Source organism: Lagopus leucura, unplaced genomic scaffold, assembly GCF_019238085.1.
Source record: "Lagopus leucura isolate 7727_CA_CO unplaced genomic scaffold, USGS_WTPT01 Super-Scaffold_760, whole genome shotgun sequence".
In the NCBI taxonomy this organism is placed as follows: domain Eukaryota; kingdom Metazoa; phylum Chordata; class Aves; order Galliformes; family Phasianidae; genus Lagopus; species Lagopus leucura.
The window spans coordinates 9,825,152-9,837,419 of NW_024962257.1; the positions used below are offsets into that span (position 1 = coordinate 9,825,152).

General features: G+C 43.0%; 1 protein-coding gene across 2 annotated transcripts in view; it reads left to right on the forward strand.

Annotated features, from left to right (window-relative positions):
- Positions 1 to 12,268, forward strand: part of USP7 (ubiquitin specific peptidase 7) — a 62,714-nt gene that overhangs the window by 14,662 nt on the left and 35,784 nt on the right. For both annotated transcript variants that reach the window (XM_042864073.1, XM_042864074.1), the window contains exon 2: positions 8,648 to 8,752. In XM_042864073.1, coding sequence (XP_042720007.1) covers positions 8,648 to 8,752 — 105 coding nt within the window. The remainder of the gene's footprint in view (positions 1 to 8,647; positions 8,753 to 12,268) is intronic.

The window sequence follows — 12,268 nt, forward strand, 5'->3', positions numbered from 1 at the left end:
AGTTACTTGGGACAGTGGCACATCAGGGCATTAAGAGAGCTGCAATATGCATGAGCTGTGGCATATAAAATAAAACCCATCTGAATCACCTCTCCATCCTTCATCCACGTGGTTGTGCTGCAAAATGAGACTGAAATGGAATTATGTCGGTGGGAGGCCCCAGTTTGTGAATGTCTCTCTTAAATTCCTGTTTCTAAAACAGTTGTTTGCATGATTTGCATAAGCTGTGTATTTTTGAGGCTTGCAGCTGCAGATGGTGCTGCACGATGCGTTTGGTTTGGGAAGCTCTGTCTGTGATAAAGAATTGTTTTGAGAATGGTTGCTGCCTTACGGGTGTTGGAGTGGTTGGCAGTAGGTATTTTTTATTCTTATTTCTTTTCCAAGCAGCTTAATTTTTAGATTGAGATGTTCTGTGCTAATGCAGATGTGGAACAATCCTCGGTAGTTTTTCTGCCTCATTGATTTGGGCGCACTTATACTGGCTTTGGGAAGAGAGTGCCTCAGAACGTTGTGCCTGTTATGTATGTATATCATTTTCTTCAAAATAGAAGGCATGCTTCTTTTCTGACTGTTTGCTTAGCTGCTGTGAGGCCTTGGGTCCTATGGCCGCCTTCTTGGCACCAGGACAATGGGGTGGATGTGTTACAGTTGAGTAGTTAAACGGGAAAAACCTTCTGGTCACTTCTTAGGATTTCTTTTGTTTTCATTCAAAAGGAAAAGAACGAACTGACTTGAAATTGCTGACCAAAAAAGTGCTAAAATTGTCAGTGGAGTGTTTAATGGAGAATTATTAAATTCCTGTTCTGCAGGCTTTTAAGAATTCCTTTGTAAGTAGTGGAAGCTGATGCCCAGGATATGTTCTGTATAAAACACCTTTTCAGCTGAAGCTTGTTTGTTTGTTAGAAGAAAGACATTCTTCGTGTAGGCAGGATTAAATAAGTAACACAGCTCAGTCCTAATTTTGGTACCTGCTAACATTTGGGTGCTTCCCATATAGTAAGTTGCACTTTCCGAGCAGTTGAGAGAGGAGGATCTGCAGAACGCTCACAGCAACAGTCTGCTCTTTCTTGGAGCCCGAGGAATTAATTGCCCACATTAGCACTGCAATGGAAAAAGTGGGTTACTGTCAGGAGGGAAAGGGAAAATCAAGTTTAAAGCGTAAGTGCGAGTTCATGCTGGGGAAAGCCCCAGCTGCTCCGGGATGTGATGGTGATCCTTGGTCAGTCCTCTGCTAAGGCCTTTTGACTGTTTTTGGTGGTGTTTGTAGTATGGAGCATGCAGAGGCAGATGGTTGGGGCTCTGAATTAATGCTGCCGGAGTTTAGTGGCTGCTGGGAACATCCAGATCCCGACACTTGTCCTCCTGCACAGTCATTGGATCATGGATGTTGTTGTAGGACATGGAACAGTGCAAGAAACAGGCTGGAAAATGTAACATTAAATAATAGCCTGAAAAACTGCAGAGAGCCATGCCTTTCAGGAACTTCGGAACTGGTGCGAAAGAGAATCTGAAATCTGCATCTTGGAACAAAGCAGCACTTCCTTGTCCAGCTTGTTGGAAGGCATCCCTTGTGAGAGAGGAATGGTTCTTGGTTTGCTCTCTGTGGGTGTTAGTTTAAGACAAGTTATTGTTTTATTACATTGAACGTGAATGGTGACATTAACCTGAAGTGTAGACTTCTCATAATAGGAATTACTTAAAATCATAGTTTACCATGATGTTTGCTTGCCACATATACAAGAATATTGCCTCCCCACCTCCCAGCAGCTCTTCGTGCATTTTCCATTCTTTTCTTTGTTTCTGGAAGTGAATGGGAATGTTACGTGCTTTATAGAAGTTCACCATGCAGCCACATCAGATTTCTGTGATCCCGCTGTGTATATCCATCCATTTTTACTCACATTGCAATGAATAAAGAAGAACTGAGAAAATAGGACCAGTGCTAGCAAATCTGTAATGTAATGATAGAGAAAGGCCATAAAAAGCACTGCCAAAAGTCATAGGTAGAAATGCTGATGGTGTTGGATCTTAGGTGTGAGGTCTCCTATGTGCAAATGCCACATTTTTCTCTAACTCAGACAGATCTGTTGTTGTTGTTGTTGTTTTTTAACAGACTCCTTAGTAGCGAAGTACTGTTAGGCCCACTTAAAGTGAGGCTAAAAGTGAAATTCCCTCCCAGTACAACCAGTGTTGTTGCAGTGCGAAATCTGTATTATTTATCAGCTGATGTTCTGTGCTGGAAATTGGTCTTTGCATTTAAGCTCTACCATGGGCAGGTGAAGTGTGTTTCCAGTTTTAGGAAATGTTATTGACATTAGAACAAAAGAAGATTTATCCTGCCCTGCTACCTGTCCTGCTGCCTGCAGTGTAGCACAGCTCAGCAGATTTCAGGGCTGAGTTGAGGTGTGAGCAGTGCAATTAGTGTTTGCTGCATGCATGCATTCTCAAACAGAATTGCAGTATCTTGCTAATATTTTGATTTTGTTATGAAAGTAACCATACAGAATCATTCTGCCTTCAGAGCTAGGTTAACAAAGGGTAATACAGCATTTTTTTTATTGTTTCAAACACAAAACTTCTTTGTTGCTGATCTATGTAGCAAGCATTCAGTTGTAGTGTTTACTTTGATGGATGCTCTACAGCTTTCTGAAACACAGTAGTGTGCTGAGTCAAAATGAAACAGATTTGAGTTCTGAAGAGTTATGTAGGTTCCCAACTACTCCCAGTGAAGCTGAGTCAAGTGATAAAGCTGCATGCTTCTCTTGAAGGAGAGCTGCATCAGGAGTGCAGTCACTAGTGCCATAACACACTTATGCTCCTATCCAACAAGGCTCGTTCTGTTACTGTTTGTCTCCTTTTAAAACACAACACGGCCAGAGCACTATGGTTGTGTCACGTTCAGTGCTGGTTGGCTCCTGGCTCCATTTAACACCATATCACTTTCTGTTTTAGAGGTTTGTTTTCTCTCAGTTCTTCTTTAGCCTTTGCCGTGATGCCTGCTGAAGAGCTCTGCATTTGTTGTTGCAAGAGACATGTTGATTACTCAGTTAAAGCAGTAAAACATAAAGAGGGGTGTGACGTTGTTTAGGGTGTGTTTGGTAGGCTGGGACCAAGAGCCTTGTCTGCAGTGCAGATGTAATCGTGCTACCATCTCTGGAATGTGCAGAGACAAGACATAACGAGTTTGGATGGTTGCTTCTCTGGCCTTGCTCCTCTAGGTGCAGTGAAGAGGAGGGTAGCACAAGTCCAGTAGTTGTTGTTATAATGGCTCATGACACTTCTGATGCTTCAGCCTTTCCCTTATCGTGGAAGAAAATGATTTGTCTTGTCAACTGTTCTGTTTACTGCTTTGACTATTACATGGGAACCAGATGCAGTTGTCTTTCCTTTTTCTTCTGGGTCTGATAGTTTTCTGGAAGTGTAACCTCAGCCAGCAAAGCCCATCAGACTGGGAAAAAAACTGGGAAGGCTCCCAGGAGCCTTTCCCTTGCCCTGCTGGCTGCAGAGGAGATTGTAGCAATGCTGAATGGGTAAACATGGGATAGTGAGTTGGGGGTTGGCATCTTTCAGAGAAATCATAGCACTGTGTTGAAGAAAAATGCATGCTGGTAGTGTTGTCTGCCCCAAGTTATTAAACACTTCAAGTGTATGAAAAGAATCTTAAAATGAGAAAGCAGTCTATAGAAACTGCTTCTGCAAGAGTATAAAGTTGTAAATATGTGGGCTAATTATAGGTGTGTTGTCAGTGTCCAAATTGATCTCTGGTTCAGGCAGTCTTTCATTTAACACTGCATTATTCATGAAGCTCCAAGTGAAGATGCTGAGAGCTGGCAGTAATTTAGTCACTGCTTGTTTTAGTAAACTTGGTGTGGAGGGTGACTTCTTAAATGGCAGCCTTTGGTTCACTGAATAATTGTGCTGATAATACCTTAAGTGATTTATACACGTCTGTAAGAAATTAGTCACATTTTTAAGGCTTAAGATGTTTAGTAAATGCCATCAACGTGCTCATCTCTTTAAAGGCAGGCAGATGAACGAGGCGCTGTGGCAGACTGCTGAATTCAGAGAATAGCTTCTGGGTCGGCTGTTTGTTCTCAGCTATCTTTCTGCTCACAAAGTTACATTGTTCCTCCCTTTCATCTTGAAGTACAGATAGCTTTCTTTGTAGGATGATGTTTCAGATACTGTTTGTCTTGGCATGTACCTCTCATGGATGAAGTTCGGTGTTCAGGAGCTGCTTAGGGGAGTAACTTTGCCTTATCTGGGAATGTAATAGGTATGATGACGTTCAGTTACAAGACTGTTTGGATTCAGAGGTGCACTGACCCAACATATAAGCACTCATGCCATCTCATCTTTTGCCAGAATGTTCCCTTTGACAGGCAGACATAATGACAGGAACACAGGGCTGCAGCACTGTAATGGTCGGTCAGTGGAATACAGGCGCTGGCTGCCCGCTCCGTGCTGCGCGTGCTGTAGGCATGGCAGGGCTGGGCCTGCTTCCAGGCAGCTTCCCCACCCCAGTGATATTTCTCTCTTTGATGACTGTCTTATGTAGCATCGTCTCATGCAGCAGAGGATTTGCAATTCACAGTCAGTAGTGCAATAATAATTTATTTTGGACGTTTCGGACGGCAGGAGACTTCTGTATAATTCTTTAAGCCCCCCCTCCCTCTTTTTTTTTTTTTTTTTTAAACAAGTGTTGGCTGCTTGTTCTTCTTTAAAGAGAGTTAAAAAAAAATAAAATCATTTGTATTTCCTTTCTTCTAAATTTCCTAAGGCAAACTGTGAGAGCACCAATGACCCTTAAACCGTGTCTCCCTCTGCAGTCACCTCGCTGCCTGTGACTGTGCTGTTCTCCTTTACTCTGCTCACTTGTCTCTTGCCCTCTGGTACTTCTCCAGAAGCTTTTTCCCCTTAGGTCTTGGTGTCCTTTGTAGCTTCCTGGGTGAATTAATGAAAAAGTAATAGAACAGGAAAGGAAACAAAACAAAACAAAAAACAACAAATTACCCTCTCTTTTGTTAATATGAGAATTGCTTTTTTTTCCTGTAATTTCAAATTTCTGAAAGTCATGAGTAACATCTGTGGCATCAGCATTCTATATCTTAGCAACAGACTTCAGAATGTTATGGGTCCTCTTATCCTGAATGGTCAGCTCGATCTCCATGTCTGTATTTAGTCTTTTACAATGTTTGGGGGGGTTGGTTTGTTTGGGGTGCTTTTTGGAAAGGCAGCAGTACTACAGAAATGGGTCGCTGCTTCTACAAGTTTATATTACAGCAATCTAGGTAGGTGTGCCTTGAAAAGGAAATGATAGGACACTATTGCTTAATTCCCTGAGTTTTTAATTCCCTGAGTTTAATTCCCTTTGTGCAGCTAGGAAGTGGTGTTTGTATTTTGACTGTACACAGGGATTACAGAACAGGTACTTGCTCTTACTCTGAAGGGCTTTGTTTTTCCAAAGCAAGCAAATTTGGTCACTTTTTTTTCCATGAGGTGAACAATTTCCAGCTTTTTGTCTTAAAGCAGTTCTAGTTGGTTGAAGACTTGCTGTTGTTAGGTTACTCTGATCATGGGACTTGTTTAGTTGTTTCTGTTGTGTGCATAACCCCAGCTCCCTGGGAGCTCTGCCTGTTGCTCTGGCTTTCCTGCAGTGGGTCCCAGACTTCTGGAATCCCAAAGGCTTTTGGTAAGCTGCTGTCTAGTTGCATAAAACCCAGTACCTTTGAAGAGGCCATTTGCAGGCCGCTTCTGTGGTTTGGGGAATGTTTGCTACAGGGAGTTGTGAAATAATCCCTATTTTAACAACTCCTAGTGCTAGTGCATTTCGACTGCTACAACACTCATTTTGTCCACTTTCCAGTGAAATTTACATAGTCTGTCTATATACTGTTTTATTTCTATGTATTTTTAGGAAAGATACTAAAAGATCTCGTAGCATCTTCTATGAAATTACAGTGGCTTTGGTTCCGGAATGCCTGGTTCACAGAGGGGGAGGAAGACTGTTCTGTTAGCTGCCTCTCCCAGCACCTGGTGTCCAGCCTCCAGCTGCCGCAGACACCATGATCCCATCATTGCAGAGGTCTGTACAAACCATGGGCACGCCTCACAGTCCTCAGTGCTGGTGGGTTCCATCATGAGGCGGTTGTATGTGGTGAGGTGCAGATTTAGAGGCACCCTTGCTTCAGCACTGTGGTCTGCTTAACCTCAAAAGGAAACAAATTTTTCATAACCTGCCAGGCAGTCTGCTTCAGTTTCTCCTCTGTGTCCAGCAGGTCCAAAAGCTAATGAGAAATGCTGTAGGTAATCTCAGAGTTTGAACACTTGGTATGACATGAGCCGTGACGGCAGCCCTGTGCAGCTGTTGCTCAGTGTTAAACTTCTGGTGGCCATGGTTTCGTTGCTGAGGAAGGGGGCTCCTTCTGTAGCTTTAGTCCATGTGGGACTGCAGACATGGTCACTGCTGAGCTGCGCTTTGTATTCAGTGTTTGGTTGTATTCGTATACTTCATCATATTCTGTGTTCTTTTTCTCTAATGAAATAATACTTAAGTTGTAACTGTTGTGTTTTGGAGAGGTAGAAACCAATTTAAGTGTTCTTTACAAGGCGGCCTAACAGTGTTTGTCTGTTGTTAGTGTCTGCTGCTGTTACTACGATGTGTGCCCAAGGGCTGTGGTGCAGCACTGCCGTGTGTTGGGATGGGCATTCGGGACACGTGCTGTGCTGTGGTTTGTTTCTTCCCTTTGTAGTATCTCACATATGCCTCTACTGTATCTCCTAAGGTGATCACTTTTGCTCTGATTGTTTCTGTGTTTTCTCCCTGCTCTCTGCTGGCTGCGCTTTGGGGCAATGCAGTGCAGCATCTCTCAGAAGCCCGTCACTGTTAAAGCCAGGTCCTAGCTCAAGGACGTGTCAGTGCTCCCTGCTGTTGATGAGGGACTGGCTGCACCTCGGCTGTTTGCTCCAACCTGTTTATAGGCATTAAGTTGTCCTGATGGTGACTGGGAACAAAGCAGCCTGTGTCAGTGTGCAGGCAGTTGCTGTGCTGCCGCAGGCTGTGTGCTGCGTGCCCTGCAAGGAGCTTTGCCCCTGCTCTTTCAGACTTTGTGTTGTTGAAAGAGAAAAAGAAAGAAAGATAAGCTGTGGAGATAAACATGGTGATATAAGAAGGCTGCGGGGTGACCTCATTGCAGCCTTTCAGTACCTAAAGGGAGCCTACAGAGGGGAAGGGAATCAACTCTTTGAAAGGGTTGATAACTGCAGGACGAGGGGAAATGGTTTTAAGTTGAGGGATGGGAGATTTAGGTTGGATGTCAGGGGAAGTTCTTCACAGAGAGAATGGTGGGTGCCCGGAGAGGTTGTGGATGCTCCGTCCCTGAGGTGTTCAAGGCCAGGTTGGATGGGGCCCTGGGCAGCCTGGTCTAGCATTAAATGGGGAGGCTGGTGGCCCTGCATGTGGCAGGGAGGTTGGAGATTCATGGTCCTTGAGGTCCCTTCCAACCCTGGCCATTCTGTGATTCTGTGATACTGTGATTTTTTGTTTCTTCCTGTTCATGAGTTGCAGCAGTTTAAGCCTTTCCCTTCCCAGTTAGTTCTGTTCTAATTAGGTTGCTGTTACTTGAACCCAGCGCCGCAGTGCTGGTTGCTGCCGGCAGGCTCTGTGTGCCTCGCCCAGCAGCAGCCTTCAGCACCAGCGGTCATCGGCGTTGGGATCGCGCTGATGAGACCAGTTGGTGCCCGCTGGGACCCAGCAGGTATCTCAGTGTCAGAGCTCTAATCCGGGCAGAAATCTCGGCTCTCATCTGTTTCTGTTCCTTAGTTCTGTAAGTTTACTTGGGGAGCTGCTAATCCGTGACGACAGAGAGCAGCGCCCGTTGAAGTGTTTTCTGCGCGCCGGCCTTCTGAAGCGGGCTGCGGAGGCGCCTCGCGGGGCGGCAGGGCTGGCCGCTGTCCGAGGTGCTGCCGCGAGGTCCCGCAGTCAGCAGCTTCGCCGCGTGCCCGAGGTGGCTGCGGGATGACCGGGATCGTCAAAGCGATGCACCTCGAAAATACTCGGCTTTAGTTCGTGGCGCTTAATGTGTGTTTTGGATAGTTGTTGTAGCAGAGCTTAGTGTCAGTAGTGGCTGAAAAGTGGAGAATGTTACTTCTTAGCTGTTCCCGAGATGTTAAAAGGACTTTCTTTGCTTTTTTTTTTTCCAAGTTAGATTTAAAAATGCATCTCTAGATTGATACTTCTGTTTTCCTTTTAAAAGAAGTGAAACAAAAGAAGACATAAAGCATGCTGTTGATTTCCCAGTTTGTTACTATAAATGTATCAGTAAAGGTGGGACAGAAAGACAGTCATTTAAGTGGTCATTTTTACTTTGAGACTTGGGTAATTCTGAGTGTAAGGCCATTGAATAAGAATGTTAGCGTTCTCTGTTAATATGGGCTTTTTGTCAAGTCGTTAGTGTTCATTGGCTTGCAGAGTTCTACAGTTGCACATCCATCAGTACAGTAGCTGTGCTGCTGCTTTGGTGGATGCTGTTCAGCAGGACAAAGTGTGCCTTTCATATCTTTGAAAAGTAGTCCGTCTCATAAGTGTTACCTGAGAGAGAAACGTGAATACAGTTGAGTAATTTTTGTTTTTCTTTTTCTTTGTTAGCTGGAGATGCAGATGATCCTCCAAGAATTACTCAAAATCCTGTCATTAATGGGAATGTAGCAATGGCTGATGGACACAACAACACCGAAGAGGACATGGAGGATGGTAAGGAAATACAGATGAAAACATCTAGCTGGCTGGCTTTGTTATTTTTATGACTTTGAGAACAAAACGGCCTATGTCTTATCTATCCTTTGAACTGCATCTCATTAAAAATCAAAGCCTCAGTAGTTAACTCCTTGTTCTCTGTGTAGCTTTTCACATGGCTATCCAGTAGCATCAGGGACCCGACAGGTTGTTTATTTATTTTCTCTTTTAAATATTGCTTTAAACACTGCTGAAAGTTGTGCTGCTTATTGTTAAATTCTCTGACGCGGTCATTTATGCGTACTGCAGCTGCACATTACCAAACAGCGCTGTGTGTCAGTTACACAATTCCTTCAGGACAGTTAGAGAGTCCTTATCTGTTCTGCTCTGTTACGTGGCAGCTATGATAATAAGTCACTGTAACTATTCCTTTGACGAATATATTCCACCCTTGCAGTTGAGTCCAAGGGAAATCCTGTCTACTGATGTCCCTTTTAATGAGAAGGAAAAGTGATGGAGGTTTTGAAATATTTTTATTGACCTGTTAAATAAAAGTTCATGTGTAATTTGTGGGTTTTTGTTAGAGAAAATATAATTTTAAAGTAAATACGATAGACTTACTTAAAGAAAGATAATCTGAAGTTCACTTAAGTTTGTTGTTATATTCAGTGAAGTGCCCAGTTGTATTTCTTTTCTTAAGAGAGGAGGTGAGGAAGAAACTGCCTTTATTTCAAAGAACAAAATAAATGGGAGAAGGGAGACAGTGTGGGTGGGATTTCTTCCCCTCTGATTCTTTGTCTTGTCCTGTCTTGTGAGAGATAAATCTGAAGTACTTGAAGATTTGCTAATCTTCAAGTGCTAATTTCCAGTAATGTGGAAAATTTTCAGTGGTTTTGTTGGAGAAAAAAATCACAATTTGAGTTTAAAGAGCAAAAAAGCACTGCTTTCATGTATTCAAGGAACCTGATATTAGATAGAGTAGAAAATAGTAATGTTCTATGAAGAGAATATGGTTTAAATTCAGGACGTGCTGTAACATTGGCAAAGATAAAGTTGGATTATTGCAAGAGAGTAAAAACAAGGTCTGTTCAGCCTGTGATTTTTGTTATTGATCTCCTTCAGGTAACTTTAATTCACTGTAATTAATTGAGTCTGAAACAGAAATTTTTGTTTCAATCAAGACAATTTATTTTTGCCTGTTATAAAAGATCTTAAGTACCTTTTATGTTTATTGTGATATTAATTATTGTCCTCATGTACATTCGATGTGGTCAGGAGTATTGATGCACTGTGCTGTTGGTCAACTATCAGAGGTAGAATATGATTGTTAAGCAATACTCTGGTAGGTCCTCTTTACCATATTTGATGAAGGAGTGCCTGCATACGTCTTGGTGCTGTGATACTTCTTTATATACACAGAAAGTGTTGTTATTGCAAAGACATTCCTGAAGACTTGCATCACGTAAGTGCATGGTGCTGTTTCATGGCCTTGTAAATCAGATGAGGTGTTTGTTATTGTGTTATTTACACATCAGTGCAATTGCTGGCTTGCTGTTGGTTCGTTTGCTATCTGAGCTGCAGCACAGTGTGCATGTATGATGGACAGCCCAAAGGTTCACAGGATAGGGGAGAAAGCAGGAAGACATCGGCCTCTGTAAGCATCCTCTGCATTCCTCTGCTGCTTTTCTTAGCAAGTGAGAACAAGCTGAGCTGGGAGAGGATGCAAGAGGAGAATTTGGATACTTCAGTAAGAAAACTAAACATGAGTTTTAACATAAGTTTCTGTGGAAGAGGTGAAAACTAGGATAAAATGTTGGTGCTCTCTTCCTGTGGGATCACAGAAACCAACTGTTTGAATTCAGGACATTTTTGAGATGTTTCTTCTCATGCTAAGCAGAAAAAAACAAAAACAACTGGGATGGGGTAAAAAGTGCAGCTCTCATCCCATTGGTCTGGCAGCTAACGTGGGCATTGAGGAACACAGTGTGGGACTGCAGTGCACCACTGGCAGGACTTGAGATGGGGCTGGTGTTGGTCCGTGTGATGTGCTGGCAATACAAAACAGCCAGCAGTGGGGAGCGTGCTGTGATTTGTGCAGGAAAGGGCTCAGTGACCTGAAATTTGTGAAACGAAACAGCAGTTTTGCAAATATAATTAAAAGCAATATAAACAAGGCTGTGATCAGACTTGCTTCATAAGCTCGTCAGTATTCCAAGCAGCACCTAACATAAATTCTCTCCGAAGTTAAAGGTCAAACAGAAGGTCCCTCACAAAACCAACTCACTGCTTTGCAGTTTCCCAGTGCTGCCTTGTTTCCATTAAGAATTAGCAGCTAGGAGGGCTTCAGCAGTGCCAGTGTTAGCCACGTGCCAATGTTGCGTGTGCTGTTTTTGGATCACTTTAAAAATATCCATAGACTATTCAGCTGGTTTTGCTATTAATAGTTCAGGTTCAAAATATTTTAATAACTTTAGTGTACTTTAAAGTTAGCAACGTCTACTAAGGGAAAAAAGAAATCTGGTTTTCTCAAAGTTATAAGCACAAAAATATGTACTTCAATTTTGAAGATGGATCATGTGCTGTGTTTGGATCTGTAATTTGGAGAGTCTTTGTTGTGTCATGGTGTTAAGTGTGACATTAGTGTCATCAGTGACAAAATCTTTTCCATCTAGCAGATGTGATCCATAGCATGTAACTTCAGCAGGCAGGGTTAGCTGGATCTGCTCTTCCAGTCTTGTGTTTAACTCTGTGTATGGCAGTGATCAGTGGAAGCCTTCCTTGCCAGTCACTGCAAAATTATCCTGCTGCCAATTGTAGCCTTGTATGAGAGGTTGTCAGATGTGATGGCAAAGGAAGGTTTTACTTACTTATGTGCTCAGAGTATTCATCAGACTTACTATTTAAACTTTGTTTCACTTAAACACAGTTCTTGTTTTAATCAATTGCACTTGTTTAAAGCATGGGCTTTCTGGAGGGAAGGGAAGGGAAGGTCGTTATTTCTAGGGACTGTTTGTATTTTTAGAGAAACTTCTATTTCAGGGTTGACCTTTGCTGCAAGGCTGCATTTTTGTGAAATAGTTTCTAGTGATTACTGAAGTTCTGTGCTGAGAAGAGCCCTTCCCTGGTGAAGTCTCACGTACAGACTTTCCTGAAAAGAAGGCAAGAAGTACAGGCCAGCTTGCTTGGAAGCATCTGCAGATGCTGCCTTAGCTGGTAGTGGAGCAGTGTCCTGTGCTGCAGTGCTCTGAATGCTGCCTTCAAGGAGGCAGAAAGCAAACTTGGTCTGCTCATTTTTGGATGCTTAAACTAAGCCCTGAAGTACTGGGCTGTGAACAGGGAAGTGTTTTCCAGCTGTTTGGAGATACATGTGATATAAGACAGAGTTAAATTGGTAAGTTAAGAATTGTCTTTGTCTGCAAGGAAGCTTGAAAGTGTGGCACTCCTTTGCTCATAGAAGTGCAGCTGCCTAGGTTCTGTCAACAAGCAGTGAGTAGCTGAGCTGGGTGGGAAGCGAGCGATGAGTAGGTGAGAAAC